At 46.9% G+C, this 20,857-nt stretch overlaps 3 protein-coding genes across 3 annotated transcripts; 1 reads left to right on the top strand and 2 right to left on the bottom strand.

Moving 5' to 3' along the window:
• The first annotated feature begins 109 nt into the window (after window positions 1-109).
• LOC142111727 (histone H2B 1.1) lies at window positions 110-578 on the top strand. Its single transcript, XM_075193882.1, has one exon. The coding sequence runs from the start codon at window positions 151-153 to the stop codon at window positions 529-531; it is 381 nt and encodes a 126-aa protein (XP_075049983.1). The 5' UTR covers window positions 110-150; the 3' UTR covers window positions 532-578.
• Window positions 579-1,092: 514 nt separating this feature from the next.
• Window positions 1,093-1,505, bottom strand: LOC142111683 (histone H3). The gene has a single exon (XM_075193842.1). It carries the CDS (start codon window positions 1,501-1,503, stop codon window positions 1,093-1,095), a length of 411 nt encoding a protein of 136 aa, XP_075049943.1. The 5' UTR covers window positions 1,504-1,505.
• An 18,390-nt stretch (window positions 1,506-19,895) lies between these two features.
• On the bottom strand, window positions 19,896-20,207 carry LOC142111712 (histone H4). Its single transcript, XM_075193869.1, has one exon. The coding sequence runs from the start codon at window positions 20,205-20,207 to the stop codon at window positions 19,896-19,898; it is 312 nt and encodes a 103-aa protein (XP_075049970.1).
• Window positions 20,208-20,857: the final 650 nt, after the last annotated feature.

The following is a 20,857-nucleotide window of genomic DNA, read 5'->3' as shown; positions in this document are numbered from 1 at the left end:
AGCGGGTGGGATTTGACATCGCACAACATCCAATAGTGCACAGAGCAGACTGTGGGTCTCATTTACATGGGCTGCCTATAAATAGAGCGGCTGTGGGAGGTATCAGGAACAGTTTCTGCACATTGTGATTGGGATCGTTTTGTCGCTATAATGCCTGAACCAGCCAAGTCTGCCCCAGCAGCCAAAAAGGGCTCAAAGAAAGCCGTCACCAAGACCCAGAAGAAAGATGGCAAGAAGCGGAGAAAGAGCAGGAAGGAGAGTTATGCTATTTATGTCTACAAGGTGCTTAAGCAGGTCCACCCCGACACCGGCATCTCCTCTAAGGCCATGGGCATCATGAACTCCTTCGTCAACGACATCTTTGAGCGCATTGCTGGAGAAGCTTCCCGCCTGGCTCACTACAACAAGCGCTCCACCATCACCTCCAGGGAGATCCAGACCGCCGTACGTCTGCTGCTGCCCGGAGAGCTGGCCAAGCACGCCGTGTCCGAGGGCACCAAGGCCGTCACCAAATACACCAGCGCCAAATAATTCACCCGTGATATCCTGAGACCACAAAGGCTCTTTTCAGAGCCACCCACCTTCTCTCTGATCGGGCTGTATTCACATTCCCTGTAAGTCATGGATAACAGGTTTTCCTATACTGTACCACCACCATCCCCTGTACGAATGTTTATTACAATACATACAATTCTACCAGCCAACGTTCTAAATAAGCCGACTTCAATTTAATATTTTGTCTGTCTTGCAGCATCTATTTAACGGCTTGTAGTATGAATCAGCTCTCGCCCATTGGGTAACCCAGACGTACTTTAGTTACTCTAGGAATCAGTATAGACCCAGGCAATGTTTCGTCCTGCACCGAAGGGAGAACTGTTGTTAAAATGAATTTTAGGGACGTTACAGTAACACTTAAAAAAACGGGATAACTTTTAAAACAGGTTTTAGATCTCAACATGTATAAAGCACCCGCCCCTCCCAGGTCATATAATGTCGGAAAGCTGGGTAGATGGGAGGATACAGCTCGTTCGAATGCGCATTTGGTGGCTCTGAAAAGAGCCTTTGTGCTGTGTACGTAGGAGGGACGAGTATCTATGCTCTCTCCCCTCGGATCCTGCGGGCCAGCTGGATGTCTTTTGGCATGATGGTCACTCTCTTGGCGTGGATGGCGCACAGGTTGGTGTCCTCGAAGAGCCCCACCAGATAAGCCTCGCTGGCCTCTTGCAGAGCCATGACTGCTGAGCTCTGGAAGCGCAGGTCGGTCTTGAAGTCCTGGGCGATCTCACGTACTAAGCGCTGGAAGGGCAACTTGCGGATCAGCAGCTCGGTGGACTTCTGGTAGCGGCGGATCTCTCGCAGAGCAACAGTGCCGGGACGGTAGCGGTGAGGCTTCTTCACGCCGCCAGTAGCTGGGGCGCTTTTCCTGGCAGCTTTGGTCGCCAGCTGCTTGCGGGGAGCTTTCCCGCCGGTGGACTTGCGAGCGGTTTGCTTAGTTCTAGCCATTATTCAAAATTATAATGAATATTAAAGACGGCAGCTTAACAATCCTATTTAGACATAGCGCTGCACGATGATTGGATGAGTTAAGCATGCCCCCCTCCTTTGATTGGCTTAAATAAACTGTGGACTATTTCAAATTAACCCGCCAGTAGTAACGTACTTCCCAGATCAACGGTATACTAAGTCTTATTAGCAACTCGGGAATGAAAGGATTTGAGCGGGAAAGCATTACTTTGTTTCCACGCAGCGTTCAAACAGATGTTCTATTTACTGTGTGGGAAAAAACAGCCACCATTAACCCCATGCTCACCACCAGTTATTGGGATCCGCCGATCATTTGTTGCCACCGAACAGCCTGAAATTGCAGTCAACACTTTCTTCACATTTTAGTTTTTTCTTATTTTTATTGGTATTCTCTTAAAACTAAGCCGATATCAATCCATCACACAAGTACCCAGCAACATCAATAAAGGTCCAGTACCCGTTGGAGTCCCCCTGTTCTCTGAAATATGCCAGTCACACTTCTCCAAAATGCTCCACGTGTATAGTATAACCATGTATGTCACCGTGCCATTAGAATATGGTCTCTCAGGGTTATATCATAGGACAAAAGGTTTCCCTTTCTGAGGCAGGTGATAGCTTGGCAAATAAGGTTGCTTTTGGGCCAGTCAGTAAGCTGGCAACAAACATGGGCTATGCGTTACCCTGGTATCCTCACAGATGCCAAGCAATATAGAGCAGACGGATTACCTTTTATCCAGAGACACATAAAATAACACAACTTAAGTTTTCACATGTAACATAATTTGTGGGCAGTGTTAGAGCACAGTTACAATCTGTTTGTTCCTTTTTAAGCTAAACTGTGGTCATCATAAACACGCACAACTCTTTGTTCCCTCATGCTCCCCTCCCCTTCTCATATACCCCTCCTCCACTCCATGCAGTCCTTCCATTCCCTCTCCTTTATCTACCCTCTGTCTCTCACCATGGGGTATATTTAAGAAAGCATGATAGTGCTCTTACCGGCAAATTAAGCTTCCTGGGTGTCCTCCGCAAATTTATGAAAGGTGCATTGCAGCAGATATCGTGGATATCTGCTGCTTTGCACTCATCTTCGTTTTTAGGAGTAGTTGACATTCAACAGTATGGTGACTGCTCCCAGCTCAAATCTAACAAGTTCCGAAAAAATCCAATGCTGTCATCTCTGCTCCGAAGAGCAGAGCTGGACAGCGCATGTGTGGAGGGATCACAGGATCCCTCCCTGTCACTTACAGCTCTATCTCTGCAACGATAGTTGCAGAGACAGAGCAGGGATCTCTGTGCGCATGTGCAGTTCTTCGAAATGCACATGCGCAATTGAAGGATGAAGAGAACGAGGAGTAGATCCGGAGACAGCGCTTCCGAAGAGGGGGGGTAAGTATGATTTTTTTGTAATCACAGAAACAGCAGTTTTTCGAAACAGCTGTTCCTATGATCTGTTGTTCATAAATTTGAGAAATAGTTCAATCCTTATCCATGCGATAAGGATTGATAACTATTTCTCACTTTTGCCGATGATTGATAAATGCGCCCCATGTCTCCTTGCTCAAGTCCTATACCCATCCTCACCCCCAGCTCCCCCCGTCCTACCCTAATCACAACCCACCTCCCCGCTCAAGTAACCCTGCCAATCTCATCCATATCTCCCCACTTCCCTCCCTCGCTTTCTCCTGTGCCCTCTGGAACTGCAGTGTCATGTGCAATAAACTGCCCTCTGTCCGCAACCTCTTCATCTCCATCTCTCTTAGGGGTCTATTATTACCCTTCGCTTTTTCAGTATAAACTTTTCAATCCCCATCCCATAGATGCGGATTCAAAAGTTTCTCAAATTTATTAACTCTCCGTTGGTGCCCCCTTTGGTTCCTTCCACTTACCTTGTCTTCCGATCAGCACCTGTAAGACAAGAGAGACAGCACAATGACAGCCCTTCCCAACACCTCTGTTACTTACCCGATCCAGAGGGACCGCTATGGAACTCACCACACCGGACGTTACCTTAGACCGACCACTCTCACGTCCTGAGACGCTGTGCCCCACAGGCCTGCGCCCGCGGCCGTTAAGCCCGTCTTGTCCTGAACTTGGGTGCCCTTCCGGACGGATGGATGGGGTTCTATAAACCGCTCCAGAACTCTTCTTAGTACCTACTTAGGAACCGAGTGTTCCGTACTCTACGTCAGGTCCTAGCGTCCTGCTAAAAGAGTAATTGGTACTCACTTGTTCCGCGCAGGAAACTCAGCTTGACCCGCCTTCTTCGGGTCTTCCAGGCTCTCCAACCGCCGGCGCCTCTTCTCCTGTTTGGCGCTGTCAAAGGCTGCTTTGCGGGGGCGCTCTTAGCCCTTACAAGGGCTCCCCACCGACGATCTCTGCTCCGGCGTCTTGCTTGAAGTCTTCGGGCATCAGGGTAGCTCACAGCCCTTACAAGGGCTCCCTAACGCTTCCGCCGCTGCTGGACGTCTGGACGCGACGTCCTCCTACTTCCCCTCCGCCGCCGCACAGCCCTCGCGTTGGCGCCCGGCGACAGAAAAAGCCGCGGGCACACTGACGATATCAGCCGTTGCCGCGAGCCCTGATTGGCTAGCGGTGGCACCAGTAGTTTGAATGGCCGGAGGCGAGCCAGGATTGGTTCGCCGACCCGGCCGCTGATTGGCCAGCAGCGGGAAGTAAGCCGGGATTGGCTCATTTGCCCGCTGCCACCGGGACCTTTCCAGGGAGGAATGAATACTCACCGCTGGACTGGTGAGTAGCTTTGTCCTGCGCCTCCCTCTCGGCCGCCTTGTCGCCGGGGCACTTCTCCACACTGCTCACCCCTCTTTCAATCCCTTTGCGCATGCTTCGACCGGTGACCTCGGGCATGCGCACAGAAATCCCTGAATGAAGAACATGCGGAAAGTGACATGGAGGGATCATGTGATCCCTTCACACATGCGCTGTGCAGCTCTGCTCTTCTGAGCAGAGCTGTTTTCAGTGAAAGTTTTCAATCATGTTAATGTTCGCCAGCTTCAGATGGCGTATATTAACATGGTTGAAAGCTAAGTTTCGGTCACTGTTGCATAGAGTTACTGAGCACTTCCCATGCACTGTTATGGGGAGTGCTCAGTAAAACGATGAGAGATGCAAAGCAGCAGATATCTGAGATATCTGCAGCGATGCTAGAATAATACATAGTAATTTAGCAGATAATCCTCGAAAACTGTTGTTTTCGAGGATTTACCGCTAAATTAAAAGACGGATAGCTTTGATAAATAGGCCCCTCTACCTTCTAGCCATCACTGAAACTTGGCTCTCTTTTTCCGACACAGCTTCCCCCACTGCTCTCTCCCATGGGGGCATATACTTTAACCCATTCCACCAGACCGGATGACCCTCCAGGAGATGGAGTATTGACATTACCATAACTAGCCATTTTAGTGCCCTGGACGAGACAGGGAACCGGCGCCCCCCATCTAAGTGGGAGTGCCAGTCGTCGAGTGGGCGTGATCAACCTTATGTGGGGGGCGTGGCTAGCGCTTTACAAGTTCTAGACCGCACTGAAGCCCCCTCCCTCCCCATTCTTCTCGGTCTGGCTTTGTAAGGATCTTTATGTAATAAGCCTCCATAGAATCAAAGTACTTTAAATGCAGATATCACATGCTAGCTGTATAAAAATTAATTGGTTATTGAAATAAAACTCACTGAAACAAATTAAAACATAAATGTAACGGTACCATCTGTATCACACTGCCCAATCATCACACTGTGCCCTCCATCACAGTTTCTCCTTTATCACACCGTGCCATGGAGCCATCTCTATCATTGTGCCCCCTTATCACCACCACACGAAATGAATTATATATATATATATATATATATATATATATATATATATATATATATATATATATATATATATATATATATATATACACATACATACACATATATACACACACATACAATATAAAGAGCCTCCTAGTGTCCGCCATACCTTACAGAGAGCATTCCTGTGACCTCCATACAATACAGAGAGCATTAGTTTGATCACCATACAATACAGAGAGCATTCCTATGACCCCATACTATACAGAGAGCATTCCTATAACCACCATACTATACAGAGAGCATTCCTATGACCGCCATACTATACAGAGAGCATTTCTATGACCACCATACTATACAGAGAGCATTCCTATGACCACCATACAATACAGAGAGCATTCTTATGACTGCAATACAGATAAATACCTCACCTGAAATTAAATCAACTAATTGGCTGGAATAATCATATGACTGGATGGTCGCCACTAACATTACTAAGTGACGCTAGTAAATCAGACAATTCGCTTATACAGTCACATGACCGGACGGTTGCCATCAACATCGTTAGGCGACGTCAGCAAATCAGATTATTGGCTGATGCAGTCCCATGACCGGACGGTTGCTATCAATGTCGCTGAGTGACGTCACCAATTATGGGAGGATTTTCCCATTTATAAAGCCAATTAACACACATCCCGGCTTGCCTCGAAAAAGCCTCTTAGCGAAACGCGCGTCGACGGACGCTGCGTATGCTACTCATGATAGATTTAGATTGTGAAAGCATTTAAGATTATCTAGAGAGACAACCAACTACTAAGTAGCTATGAAGTGATGCTCATTAGATATAGCGCTTTTTCATTGAAGTAATGTGTGAATGAGAATTCCAAAAAAGTAGCTCTGTATGAATGATATCTATACTAAGGAACAAGTAAATATATACTAGATAGAAAATCAGTCCCTAAAACGTGGGGAAGTGACCAATGATCCCTAAAAGGTGGAGTGAATGAAGTTTTGAGTATTATATACATGTACCAATGACAATAATTGAGCTATACAAATACTCTAGAAATAGACATTTGGGGGAAAAAACTTTTACTCAATAGTAATGGTTTGATGTGGATTGGATTAACAATTCCCACTGAAACTTTATAAATAAGCAACTTCTTTTGCTGCAGTAATTGAGCAACATTAGCTCTGAATAAATATCACTTGTTCTGAAATACAAAAATACTTCTTACCAAACAGACTTTAAAAAAAGTGGACCTGTAAAGTATAACTAGAAATGGATAACTGAGTTCTATATTTCACTATATTTCAAGGGTCCCGTATAATACGTTCATACCATATATAGTGACTATTGGTACAATATAATATATCACTTATAGGACGTCATGCCGCCAATGACCAAAGGTGGCAGACATCCCAGTTAATCCAATTTGTTCTCTTTAGTACATTTAGAAGTATCAGCTATACTTCAGAGTAGCAGCGCAGCAAGGTATTTTTTCCTGTTTCTACCTTCTTAACAGTACATATTAACCTGGTAAATACAATTCACATTCTATTTTAATATTTCGCTACAGGCCTACTGGAAAACACTCTCCATATAATAAATAAATAATATACTTTTGAATGCAAATTAATAAAGTTATATATTTAAAAAAATTCTGGCCATTAGAGTGCCTCTATTCTAAGACACACTTTTATTTTTCTCCTTTTTTGTCAATTGTTACCTCGCCAGCTGACTGATACTGAGGGCCGCGACTTGCATGTCCCTTGCAGCGAAGTCCATACCTTCTTGCGGTGGTTCCTGGTGAAAACCATGGGCGTGTTAGACTCTGCGCCTAAGTACTCAGTAGCGCCAACTGCTGGCAGGTATCATCAATTCCACCTAGTGATTCTGACAAACGTAGTCTCTCCCTGACCCCTAGTTGGTTTGTGGTTAGGTCCCTGGTGGATCCGCTGGTAACAGTGTAAGAGTGCCCCACCATAGCCTCACAGTTGGAGTTGGTGGGAGGCTGGGTAGTGTCATTACAGGTGACGTTAGGACGCAAGGAGTCAGGAGCTAAGGAGATGAGTGATCAGGTGAGTAAAACACTAAGTCCCCTTTTTCAGAACGGGCTCCCACCTTTTGGTGGGTGGAGTACTTGGGCGGGATTGTTCCTAGGCCCTCGTACTCTCGGCGCCGAAGTATTAGACTAGAGCAAAATAAGGTGTCGGCAGCCGGGGTAGAGTCAGTGTCTCTGACTCGCAGCCGTCACCTCGGACATTGCCCTTTCGTCGAAGGGTAGTAGAGCCTCCAGTTTGTTTCCCCGTGCAAGGGTCGTACCGATGGCGTGCAGGAGGAGGAGGAGCAAGGCGAGCCTCAGATCATGGGAGGTGGTTTTCCATAGTATTCCCTCGGGATCAGGTGAGTAACTGGGGGTGGGATAGGGGATTGTGCTGCACGCTTTGTACCATTTTTAGCACCCCTTACATTCTTCTCCTGCCCTCCCCTCTCACCCAAATCTAGCTTTCCTAGGTGCAATCTAGATGCTCTTGACCCCACTACTTTCTCCTCCTCTCTCGATCCTCATGCCACCGCGATTCTCCGAGCCTGCAGGAAGTGTCCCGGCCGTCTCCTCGGCGACCGGGTTGTCACTTACTGGTTCGCCCCGGCCGTTTCCTAGACAAGAGTGGGGACGTTGTGAGTGATAGCGCCGCGTCCCAACATTAGGGGCAGCCGGGCGCGTGCGCTAGTACTTGAATTAATTAATTAAACAGCTCCTGGGGCCGATTATCATGCTGTCCTCTGTGTTTTGCCATTGATCAGTCTCTGTATATAAGGCATGGATGGCTTAGCCTCCCTGTCGGTTATAGTTCCAATTTTCTGTGTATTAGCCTGGTGCTGTGCTTGAACAAATATTTCTATTAGGCTTCCTGTGTATGACCTTTGGCTTTGTTCTTGTGGACTTGATTCTTGCCTGTTGCCCTGACCCTTGCTTCATTCCTGGATTATCCTTGTCTGCTGCCAGTCCTGACATCTTGCCTGGCCTTGACCACAATACCTGCTCCTGGACCCAGACCGTGGCCTATCTTTTGACCATGCTAGATTCTACACCCCGTTACTCTACGCTACAGTACGTTCATACACCTGTACAACCGCGAGTATAAGTCCTTGCCTGTACAACCGCGAGTATAAGTCCTGGGGGCAACCAAGTACCTGTGAGCATAACGAGCTCTACTGGAAAGGCGGCTGCTAGAGGTGAAGAACTCTCTACCTGGTTCTACAGGTTGATGACAAGTCGTAGCATTATAACCGGTCAGTGAAGTTCTGGAAGAGTTCGCTTCCATGGATGAAAGCGGGACGAACCCCACTCCAGCCCAAGTTGTTGCAGGCCAGATCCAGACCATATCACAGGTGGTCCAGAACCTAGTTCAGCATTTGTCTGCCCAGGAAGAGGCCACCAGAGCCTCGCAAGCCCAGCAAGGCCTTCCGGGTCCTGCAATGGAGCCCAAATTGAAGCTACAAGACCGCGTCTACGGTGACAAGGCTTCTTTTCACAATTTTAAGGAGAGCTGCAAACTCTACTTTCGCTTGAGACCACGCTTCTCTGGCTCTGAACAGCAAAGAGTTGGCATCATTATCTCCCTGCTCCAGGGTGATCCTCAGTCCTGGGCGTTTAGCCTTGCTTCCACATGCCCTCCACTATAGTCCGTTGATGCATTATTTGATGCCCTGGGGTTGCTTTATGAAGAGCCTGACAGAGCTGCATCGGCTGAATCACATCTCAGGGCACTAAAACGGGGTCACCGCTCTGCTGAGGAATATTGTGCTGAGTTCAGGCGCTGGTCCACAGATAACGAGTGGAATGATCTGGCACTCCGGAGCCAGTTCCGTTTGGGTCTCTCGGAACACATAAAAGACTCCCTGTTGTAATATCCTATTCCTGCTACACTGGAGAGTCTAATGCAATTGGTCATTAAAATTGACCGTAGATTTAAAGAGAGAAAAGCTGAGAGGGATACTACCGTCACCTCATGCTCTTTTTAGACTCCTCCTGCTGCACCTTTTGAAGCTGCTGAGCCCATGCAGCTAAGTGCTTATCGCCTTTCTTCGGAAGAGAAAACCCAGAGACGAACCTTAGCCCGTTGTCTATATTGTGGCAACTGGTGTCATCTCCTCCAAAACTGTGCCAACAAGTCAGACCAGCCGGGAAAAGAACAGGCCTAGAGATGGTGGAAGAGGTTTGTCTAGGTCTGCAGATTATATCTTCCAATAAAGCACTCTTGGTTCCTGCAGTAATTTCCTTTGGTGCACAATCCACATCTGTCTCTGCTTTCCTAGAAAGCGGTGCTGCAGGGAATTTTCTGGATCTGGATTTCGCTTGTACTTTGGGATTTCCTGCCATTAAGCTCGAGTCGCCCATCACTGTATGTGGTCTGGATGGTGGTCCTTTACCAGGTGGTAAAATTTGTTCCCAACCACAACTGTTGCCGCTCACAGTGGGGGCGCTACATTCTGAAGTCTTGTCCATTGTTATGAATCCCAGTGCATTCACAAAGTGCAACGGAAGTGTAAGGCTAAGTGTCTTTATTCAGGTAAATATATTAACAAAGATAACTCAAATCCACGGATAACAGGTTCCAAAAGAGACTGTATAGTAAAATGTCAGGAACAAGTATAATAAGTTTACCCCAGTCCAGAAGGCACAAGGCTGTCCAGGAAAGCAGACAGAGTCCAGGGATCAAATAGAGACCAGACAAACAAATCCAAATAGCCAGGCAGAGATCAAGCAAATAGGCGAGGTCCAGAAGTCTTTTCAAAAGGTCAGGGCAACAGGCAAAACAGTGTGGTCCAAGGTACAGGCAAATGATTCAGGGTCTCAGGCAAGCAGGCAAGGTCCAAGGTACAGGCAGGGGTCATACACAGAAGTTCAGTCCAGCAGGTATATACCAAATAGCACAAGAGCAGGTTAGCAGCAGCCAGGAACAAATGGATGAACTGCTCAGAGCACAGCTAGAGGCAGGTACTTAAAACAGTGTACAAGGTGCAGTTCTAATTAGCATCAGACAAGGAGATTAACTCCTTCAGGCATGTTGCAGAGTTCAGGTGCAGGACAGCAGCAGCACCTCTGATGGATTATAGGTACTGCTGCCAGATACAAAACAAAGGCAGTCATAACATAGCCGCCCCTTTAAGGAGCGGATTCCAGACGCTCCATACATGCTCCCTTCAGGTTTTTCTCCTCTTCTTTTTCTTTTTATAAGATCTCCCTGGAGACACAATTGGGCTCTTCTCTAATGGAGTACAGAGAAGACCCCATTCTTCAGAAGCAGAAGAATTGTAAAGTTTGTCCACTAACTCTCTAGTATCCTCCACAAATTCAATTTCAGAGTCTGAGTCCCAGCCTAGAGTCGGGATAGGACCTTTTATTTTATCACCCGATGATGATATGCCCAAAAAGCCAGTCACCAAGGTTGGTGTTTGTTGTGACTGAAGTGGCAAAGCAAAGGTTTTTCCATTCTTGTTAACCTTCTCCCTAGGTGACCTAGACTGTCTGATGGAAGACACATTCATAGAGGTCTTATGGACAGGTGCAGGAACTGACGCACAGGTTGGAACGGGCACAGAAAAATCGTGATCAAATGACTTGACTGTGGATGGAGTGTACTTCTGACAAACAGTATTAACAGTCCATGGTATTATGAATAATGGGGTCATCGGAATTTAGTAATGAGAAGTCCCAGGTTTGTGGCTCCCCTCTAAAACACATAATAATTGAACCCACTTGGTTAAATTGATCAACAAAATAAACCGGACAATCTTGAAACTGTTTCATGGAAAGTTTGAGTACCATAACAAACTGTTTGATGTCTCCATCAAAGAAGACTGGAGGAGGATCTGATGACTCGGAAAAGGCTTTTGGGCATTCAGGCTCAATAGCAGTCTCTGGAGAGTACCCAGCTTGTGCAGCAGTCTCTGGAGAGTCCTCAACTGGAACGGCAGAGCAGGAGTCCCGACTGGGATGGCAAGTTGGGCACACTTGATGGGAAGCCCGTACTGGGCACAGAACTCTGACTGGATTGCACTGTGAGATGCCTCAGAGCAGACAGCACTATGAGATGCCTCAGAGCAGACAGCACTGTGAGATGCCTCAGAGCAAACAGCACTGTGAGATGCCTCAATGCAGACAGTAGCAAGTGGTAACTCGGGCTAAACCGCATGGACAGTCAACTCGGGCTGAAACGCATGGGCAGGCAACTCGGGCTGGACCGCATGGACAAGCAACTCGGGCTGGACCGCATGGACAGGCAACTCGGGCTGAACCGCATGGAGAGGCAACCCGGGCTGAACCGCATGGACAGGCAACTCGATAGGGGACTGGAGGTACAGGGCCCTCTCTGGAACGGGCTGGAGGGACAGGGCCCTCTCTGGAACAGGCTGGAGGGACAGGGTCCTCTCTGGAATGGGCTGGAGGGACAGAGCCCTCTCTGGAGGAGACTGTAAGGGCAGCGCCCCCTCTGGAGCAGACTGTAAGGGCAGCGCCCCCTCTGGAGCAGATTTTAAGGGCAGCACCCTCTCTGGAGCAGATTGTAAGGGCAGCGCCCCCTCTGGAGCTGAAGACTCGGGAGTAGAGGCAGCGGCTGAAGCCCAGGGAGTAGAGGCAGCGGCTGAAGACCCGGGAGTAGAGGCAGCGGCTAAAGACCTGGGAGTAGAGGCAGCGGCTGAAGACTCGGGAGTAGAGGGAGCAGACTCAGGACCGGACACAGCGGACTCAGAACCGGACACAGCGGACTCGGGACAGACACAGCTGACTCAGGACCGGACACAGCGGACTCAGGACTGAAGGCAGAGGCTGGCACCTCGGAACAGGAGGCAATGGCCGGAGATCCAGTCCTGGCGGTAGCTGGAACTGGCATCACAGGATAGGCAGTAGCTGGAACTGGCACCGCAGGACAGGCGGCAACTGGAACTGGCACCGCAGGAAAGACGGCAACTGGAACTGGCACCGCAGGACAGGTGGCAACTGGAACTGGCACCGCAGGACAGGTGGCAACTGGAACTGGCAGATTAGGCTGAAGTAAAGCAACAGGAGGTGCTGTGCAGAACAATCTAGGGTCTGGAGAGGAGCACACTGAAGGCTGCTCCATAGGATGTTGTTGTCTGCGGAGCGGACAACTTTGTAAGAGATGTTCGCCACTGGCGCAGTAGAGGCATAGTTTAACAATCCTTCTGCGCCATCGTTCCTCCTCAGTGAGAGGGGGACGCAGGTAGCTTGGTCGTTTAGAATCCCTAATGGTAGGGACCGCTGGCAATATCATAGATGCAGCACCAATGTCAGAAAAAGTTCTGGGAGAATTCTCTGCAGTCTGAATGCTTTCATTAGAGGAGTTTGTTGCTTTAAAATCAGAATTAGTGTTGAAATTACTTATCACAGCAGCAGGAAGAGTTTTAAGTAGTTCTTGGAGTAAAATGGATAGTTGTATGATTTGGTAACAGAGCTGAACAATGTCCATTTGCAGCATTTGTAATTGTGGATTTACAGACATGTCTAATAGCCAAACACAGAGTTCAATGCAACAACACTAGGAATTCCAGGACTAAGGCAGAGAGTGTGCAATCAGCAGGCCCAGATTGTATGGCAGTTCATCATGTTATGAATCCCAGTGCAGTCACAAAGTGCAACAGAAGTGTAAGGCAAAGTGTATTTATTCAGGTTAATATATTAACAAAGATAACTGAAATAAACGGATAACAGGTTCCAAAAGAGACTGTATAGTAAAATGGCAGGAACAAGTATGATAAGTTTACCCCAGTCCAGAAGGCACAAGGATGTCCAGGAAAGCAGACAGAGTCCAGGGATCAAATAGAGACCAGACAAACAAATCCAAATAGCCAGGCAGATATCAAGCAAATAGGCGAGGTCCAGAAGTCTGTCCAAAAGGTCAGGGCAACAGGTAAAACAGCGTGGTCCAAGGTACAGGCAAATGATTTGGGGTCTCAGGCAAGCAGGCAAGGTCCAAGGTAAAGGCAGGGGCAGGGCCATCTTTTCCATTGGGCACGGTGGGCAGCTGCCCGGGGGGCCCCACGAGCAAGTGGGCCCCATAGGCACTTCTCTTAATGAGAATAAATAATCCTGCAAAAGAAAAAAAAAACAACAAAAAAAAACTACACCGGTCACTGAGCAAGTACATCTATCTATCTATATATATCTATATCTGTATCTGTATCTGTATCTGTATCTGCATACATCTAAATATCTATATCTATATCTATATCTATGGGCCCCGGTGCACTGCTTTTCCCAGGGGCCCATAATGTTGTTAAGATGGCCCTGTGCAGGGGTCATACACAGAAGTTCAGTCCAGCAGGTATACCAAATAGCACAGGAGCAGGTTAGCAGCAGCCAGGAACAAATGGATGAACTGCTCAGAGCACAGCTAGAGGCAGGTACTTAAAGCAGTGCAACAGGTGCAGTTCTAATTAGCATCAGACAAGGAGATTAACTCCTTCAGGCATGTTGCAGAGTTCAGGAGCAGGACAGCAGCAGCACCTCTGATGGATTATAGGTTCTGCTGCCAGATACAAAACAAAGACAGTCATAACATCCATTTATCTAATTAATTGCTCTTCCGTTCTGGTGATCTTGGGGCATACCTGGCTGCAGCTCCACAGTCCGGTCATCGATTGGAACAAGGGAGACATCATTCATTGGAGTCCTTCTTGTTCTTCATCCTGCTTATCTGTGCCTGTTAGTCTGCTCCAGGTTCCTCTAGATCAGCTTCCGTCACCCTACAATAAGTTTTCTGATGTATTCTCTAAGCAGTCAGCTGACACGCTACCTCCTCATCATGATTACGATTGCACTATTGACATAGATCCTGGCTCTAAAACTCCCAAAAGGGAGACTGTACTCTCTCTCGTTACCAGAAACACATTCCATGGAGGAGTATATTAAGGATAACCTTAAAATGGGCTTTATTAGGCCTTCTAAATCCCCGGTAGGAGCCAGGTTCTTCTTTGTGACTAAAAAAGGACGGTTCTCTTCGACCTTGAATTGACTTTCGTGGGTTAAGTACAATCACATCAGAAACACCTACCCACTTCCACTCATATCAGTCCTTTTTTTTTATAAACTCAGAAGTGCTTCAGTATTCACCAAGATTGATCTACGAGGAGCATACAACCTTATACGTATCAAGGACAGGGATGAAGGGAAGAACGCATTCAACACCCACTCAGGTCACTATGAGTACCTGTCCATGCCTTTTCGTTTATGCAACGCACATGCTGTCTTTCAGGATCTAATAAGCAATGTTCTACGAGAGTTATTAGGGCGCTTTGTCGTGTTATACCTGATATATTCTTCATCCGTGGACCAACACCGCCTTCACGTGAAACATGTCCTTTCTAAACTTCGGCAACATCAACTCATTGCCAAGCTAGAAAAGTGTGAATTTGAGATCCATAAGGTCTCATTTCTAGGTTATATTTCTAGGATGGGTTACTCATGGATCCCAGCAAGGTCCAAGCAGTCTTAGATTGGGTATGCCCAACCAATCTGAAGGCCGTACAAAGATTCCTGGGCTTTAGAATTATTACCTGATATTTATTAATTCCTTCTTGGACCTGGTAGCTCCTCTAACTGCCCTAATCTGGCAAACGTCTAAATTCCAGACAAGCACGCTGGGCCTTGTTTTCTACCCGCTTCAAGTTTATTATTTCTTACAGACCTGGTTCCAAGAATGTTTAAGCGGATGCACGGACGCACTCTCCTGCCGCTTTATGACCTCTCATGCCCCTTCCACTGTTCTGCTGTCTACAGTTCCTTCATCCTCAATTCATTTAGGATTTACCCAGGATTTGGGTGCTGCTCTCCACCATTTCCAAAGAATTGCTCCTCCTCAGACTCCTTCAGATAAATTGTTTGTACCAGTCCATCTCAGGAAGGCTGTACTATCTGAGGCTCATGACAACAAGATTGTCGGACATCCTGGAGTTTTCAAAACCACTGAAGTCCTCCTGCGCACAGTTTTGTGGCCCTATTTGGCCACTGATTTTAAAGAGTTTGCACTCTCATGTAGAGATTGTGCTAGAAACAAGAGTATCAGAAGCTCTCCGTCGGGACAAATAATGTCGTTGTCCACTCCAAGTAAACCTTGGTCACATCTGTCGATGGACCTCATTGTAGATTTACCCTGGTCACCCGGTCACAAAACAATCTGGGTGGTGGTAGATGAATTTAACAAGATGGCCCACTTTATCGCTTTGGCAGGTCTACCCAATGCCCGAACTCTGGCATCACTATTCATTCGCTATATCTTCCATCTCCACGGTCTGCCTGAAGATATTGATTCTGATCGTGGGTCTCAGTTCATGGCTCAGTTTTGGAGATCTTTCTGCAACCACCTTGACATCAACATCAGTCTGTCTTTTGCTTACCATCCACAGTCAAACAGAAAAAGACAATCAGTCATTGGAACAATTCATCTTATTATATTTTTCCAAATGTCATAACAATTGATCTTCTTTACTTCCGTGGGACGAATTTGCCTATAATAACTCTTGCCATTTTTCCACCCGCACATCTCCATTCTTTTGCAACTATGGCCTCCATCCCAGGTCTAATTCTCTTGCTTCAATCAACTCTTCTGGTTCTCCTGGGGTACGCCAAACAGCCTCCCATCTCACAATTATTTGGAAGAAGTTCCATTCCGCCCTGCTTCAGGCCACCTCTCGGTCAATTTTTTTTGCAGATCGTCATTTCAGGAACTGTTCTCTTAAGGTGTGAGACAAAGTCTGGTTGTCCACCCGGAATATTAGGCTCAAACAACCCTGCAAGAAATTGGGACCTAGGTTCATTAGACCGTTTTCTATTGTTAAAAAAAGTTAACCCTGTTGCCTTCAGGCTGAAGATTCCACCTTCTTTGAGAATCCCTAATATGTTTTACTGTTCCCTCCTGAAACTTGTTGTCTTGTCCTCCAAGTTTGAGACTCCTGAACAACCCAAACCCCGACCAGTCAACTTGCATGGTTCTCATGAATTTATTGTGGAAAAATTCTCGACTCCAAGCGGATTCAGGGACAAACCCATTTTCTGGTGCATCCGAAGGGATCCAGTCCAGAAGAACGCTCTTGGGTTCCTGAGAGGCGCCTGCACGCTGACAGACTGCTCAAGAGATTATTTAAACAATTCCCTGGAAAACTTGGTTTTTGAGGTTCCTTGATCCCTCCTCAAGGGGGGGGTGGGAAGTACTGTAACAGGTCGTGGTGGTCCCTCAGGTCACCGCAACTATCCATGCCCGCAGAAAGTGTCCAGGCTGTCTCCATGCCGGGACGTCACTTCCTGTATCACCCCGGCCGTTGCCTAGACAACAGTCTGGACGCTGTGAGTGATAGTGCCGGGTCTCGGCATTAGGGGCAACCAGGCACGTGCGCAAGTAATTGAATTAATTAATCAATCAGCTTCTGGGGCTGATTATCATGCTGTCCTCTCTGTTTTGACATTGGTCAGTGTCTGTTTATAAGGCAGTGAGGGCTTAGCCTCCCTGCATGTTATAGTTCCTGTTTTCTGTGTCTTAGCCTGCTGCTGTGCTTGGCTTTGTTCTTGTGGATTTGATTCTTGCCTGTTGCCCTGACCCTTGCTTTGTTCCTGCTTTATCCCAGTCTGCTGCCATTCCTGACCTTGACCATGATATCTGCTCTGGACCCAGACCTTGGCCTGTCTTTTTACCACGCTAGACTCTACACCACATTACTCTACGCTACGGTACGTTCATACACCTGTACCACCGCGAGAATAAGTCCTGGGGGCATCCGAGTACCTTTGAGCATAACAAGCTCTACGGGGAAGGCGGCTGCTAGAGGTGAGGAACTCTCTACCTGATTCTACAGGTTGAATATAAGACCGTTAGTCGTAACACTTCCATCGTACATTCATAGTTGACTTCTTTGTCCTCTTTTTCACTGTTCGCTGAACACCTAAATTGTCCACCAGTAGCGGTGTTGCATAATGCCCCTCAAGGGGAGCCGCGTTGTTCCAATAACGTACCGTCTAGGGATATCACTGGATGACGTCATCCACACGCAGTTCGATGGACCGTGATGCAACCGGAACCAAAGTGTCGCCAGTCCTGGCTCTTAAACTCCCACTGTTTTGTCCTTTGTAGTCCCTATAAAGAGAGTCTAAGACCACACGTAACTTGCAATCCGGTTGCTGGGGCTACCCAAGATTGTCCTCAGGGGCCTTATGGGAGGCAGGATAGCGGGCAAGGCCCTGTGGGGCTGTCTCCTACTAGGACTGGAAGAGGGGTCTGGATGACCGTATCTTTGGCAGGTGGGGGATTTGCTACATCCTCAATGTGTGGGAACATGAACCAGAAGTCCTCCATCACCACCAGTGGGTCAACTTGTTCTTCCGCAATTGGTACCACCAAGTGTGATTCTGAAAATAAACAGGGTCGCAGCATATTCCTGTGCTGTACTGTCACCCGTCCATCTCCATGTTCGGGCACTATATCATGCACCGGCCATCTGGATACATGTGCCTTCAGACTACGTACGGTGTTACCTGTCAGCGATCACTCAACTTGTAGCTCAGCCTCTTCATGCATACCTGCACCCTCTGTCCCAAGCGTCATGCTCCTGACGTTGCTAGCGACAGACCTTGGTGCAACCGTTTGCTAACCACATTGTGAGCTACCCCCAACTGGTGGTTACTGCTGCTAGACACAGCTGGTTGGTTCCATTTTCTTCATTATCAGGGGATGTGAGTGAGAGATAGGTCTTGCATCTCCCTTCCCTGGCAGTTGAACACTAAAATTTACGGTGTGTACCCAGTGGTGTATTGAACGCAGTTGTTATAAAACTATGCCACTTCTTGCACACATTTAACCCTTATTACTCAGTGTCTCGACTTATCCCAAGCACATCTTCCTTCTCCAGGTCCAAAGACTCTGGCCTAAGCCACTGATCTGTCCCGTAAGGATCTCACCTGGTTCTGGTGGTGGGGTAGACAGCAGTACACAGTTCCTGGATGTCCCATTGGAACTCATTAGTGCGGTCACTCAGCTAGAGTGGAGGTTGACACTGTCATGTAGCAAAGTATGAGGCAACAGGGGAGAAATTGGGCCACGCATATGTGCAAAATAGTGGTAGCAGAGTTGTTGTCTGACATTCGTTGGGTGACTTCCCCAACCCCAAATCCCCAATTGCAAGTAACCCATTGGCAGACGGGGCTTCTCGATGCCTATCTCCTGGTTAACCCTGTGGCTGGCTGTCTGACTGGTTTGCTGGCTGTCGAGATTATGAGCCAAATATATGAAATGTGATATCAGGGATAAAGTTGCCTGTACTACTATGTGACATGTAGTGGAATGCAAAGCAACCTCATCTATGACATAACTTTAAAGCTACAATGAACCGCTATAGGAGACAAAAGCTTTCACTGTAAACAATGTCCTGTCATTGAAGTAACTCTTAACACATAACAAGACACCAGGGATCCAGATCAGAGAGGGGGGCTGCCAATCACACACAAAGGGACCATGTGATCCGAGAGCGCATGCATGTTTCCTATAATCCACATAAGAAAAATCTAATCCTTCCTAAATATACTTCCTATAATTGATATTAATACTTAACAAACATGTGTCCATTAATTATGAATATAATTTCTCCCCCTAATCTTCGCTCCTAATAAAGAGAGAACAATGTTATACAGCTAATATGTCAGTTATACAGCTAATATGTCACAATACAAAAACAGGACTAACATCTGTATTGAGGCACATTGTAACAGTCTCTCTTAGAATGCAGGGAAGTGTACAGACTGAAACAAAGAACAGATTTAATATACAGTGTCAAATCACATATTATATTTACTATGTATCATAACCGCTGCATGAACAGTGGCAATCACATCTCCATTTTCACAGTGCTACATTGTCCCATGCTATGAATTAAAACTATTGTATGTATGATTAAAACAAATACCCAGTTCTGTGGTGAATGCTTTCTGCTGTCCTTTGAAATGTAAGAGGGAATGAGCCAGGCTGACTTAAACTTTACTTTCATTCATGCCATCTCCCTGCTCTTACCAGACCTCACATATATTATAAAGTCTGCACCAAGATATCAATTATAGGGACACATATTTAGAGTTTTCTGGAAAGATAATATATTGTTCAAATCGTGAGTTGCACCGTTTAATGTTTTACACAGACTGCAATACCACTGGTCACATTTACTCAGCAAAGGTATCTGTGCAAGATGTAATTATTATATAATCTGGTATGCTTTACAATCGTGCATTGTTACCAGCAGGACACGATAGTCTCTTATTAACAAACTTTTCTAAGGCAACACTGACACGCAGCGATCACCTTTGCATATGTTTCAAATAGCTAATCGTGTATCCTCGAGGATACAAAAGTTAAACAGATCACCGATATATAGTGGGGAGAATTCCACACATTCTACCGAGTACTAGGGCAATATTACAGCTCTCTAATGGAAGAGATGGGCGGCCCTGAAAAGGACCTTTGTGTGTGTAATGAAATTAGACGAGAGGAGTCAGTGCTCAGCCTCCGAATCCATACAGAGTGCGGCCCTGTCTCTTCAGAGCATAGACCACATCCATAGCGGTGACAGTCTTCCGCTTGGCGTGCTCAGTGTAGGTGACGGCGTCCCGGATGACGTTCTCCAGGAAAACCTTCAGCACCCCACGGGTCTCTTCATAAATGAGGCCAGAAATACGCTTCACACCTCCTCTACGAGCCAGGCGGCGGATCGCGGGCTTTGTGATACCCTGGATATTATCCCGCAAGACTTTCCTGTGCCTCTTGGCGCCTCCTTTTCCGAGTCCTTTACCGCCTTTCCCTCTGCCAGACATGTTCAAAGGTAATCTTCTTTCCGTCTACAACAAACGAACTAAGTTACACGCTAGACAAGCTGTCCTTTTATACAGGAGAGGCGGACCTGATTGGGAACTTGAGGGAAATAGGGGAGGAGCACCAAGCAACAGGTTCCTGAGTCATACCAACACTGCCAGTTTTCAGGCCGTTGTAGTACAATTATATTTTGGTCCTGTAATGTCAATCAGGGCGACCTTTTGTTGTTAGAACGCAGAACGTAGATGTGTTCGGTTAACTCAGTATATGTTTCTGTTTTCTGAGCTCTCAGGCTGGGAATAAAGCTCTGCTTGCACTTTCACTCACTTTCTGTACCAGTGTGTGACCATTTATTCAGCGGCGGTGGCTGCATTCTGCATGCTCCGTGTTCAAACTGCCGTGTGACCATCCTTTCAGTGTTGTCTGGTAGGAGACTGTCGCAAATGTTAAATCGGGAATAGTGATTACTGGACATATACAGAGCTGACGATTGTGATGCATGACTGTATGCCTGTCAGTATGGAACATCTGTGTAACGTGACAGTCTCACACGAGTCTGAAGGTTTAAAAAGGTAGAAATAAGACGTGAGAAGTGAAACATGACATAAAAGGAGAAGTAGGAAGGTTTACTCTGCTCAGTCACTGGGGGATC

Source organism: Mixophyes fleayi, assembly GCF_038048845.1.
Source record: "Mixophyes fleayi isolate aMixFle1 chromosome 4 unlocalized genomic scaffold, aMixFle1.hap1 SUPER_4_unloc_4, whole genome shotgun sequence".
NCBI classification, from domain to species: Eukaryota; Metazoa; Chordata; class Amphibia; order Anura; family Limnodynastidae; genus Mixophyes; species Mixophyes fleayi.
The sequence above is the reverse complement of the archived record's forward strand: the minus strand, read 5'-3'. Positions and strand labels throughout refer to the sequence as shown.

What these genes read in the sequence shown, in the direction of transcription:
- LOC142111683 (XM_075193842.1), bottom strand. Translation starts at nt 1,503, where the DNA reads ATGGCTAGAACTAAGCAAACCGCTCGCAAGTCCACCGGCGGGAAAGCT.
- LOC142111712 (XM_075193869.1), bottom strand. Translation starts at nt 20,207, where the DNA reads ATGTCTGGCAGAGGGAAAGGCGGTAAAGGACTCGGAAAAGGAGGCGCC.
- LOC142111727 (XM_075193882.1), top strand. Translation starts at nt 151, where the DNA reads ATGCCTGAACCAGCCAAGTCTGCCCCAGCAGCCAAAAAGGGCTCAAAG.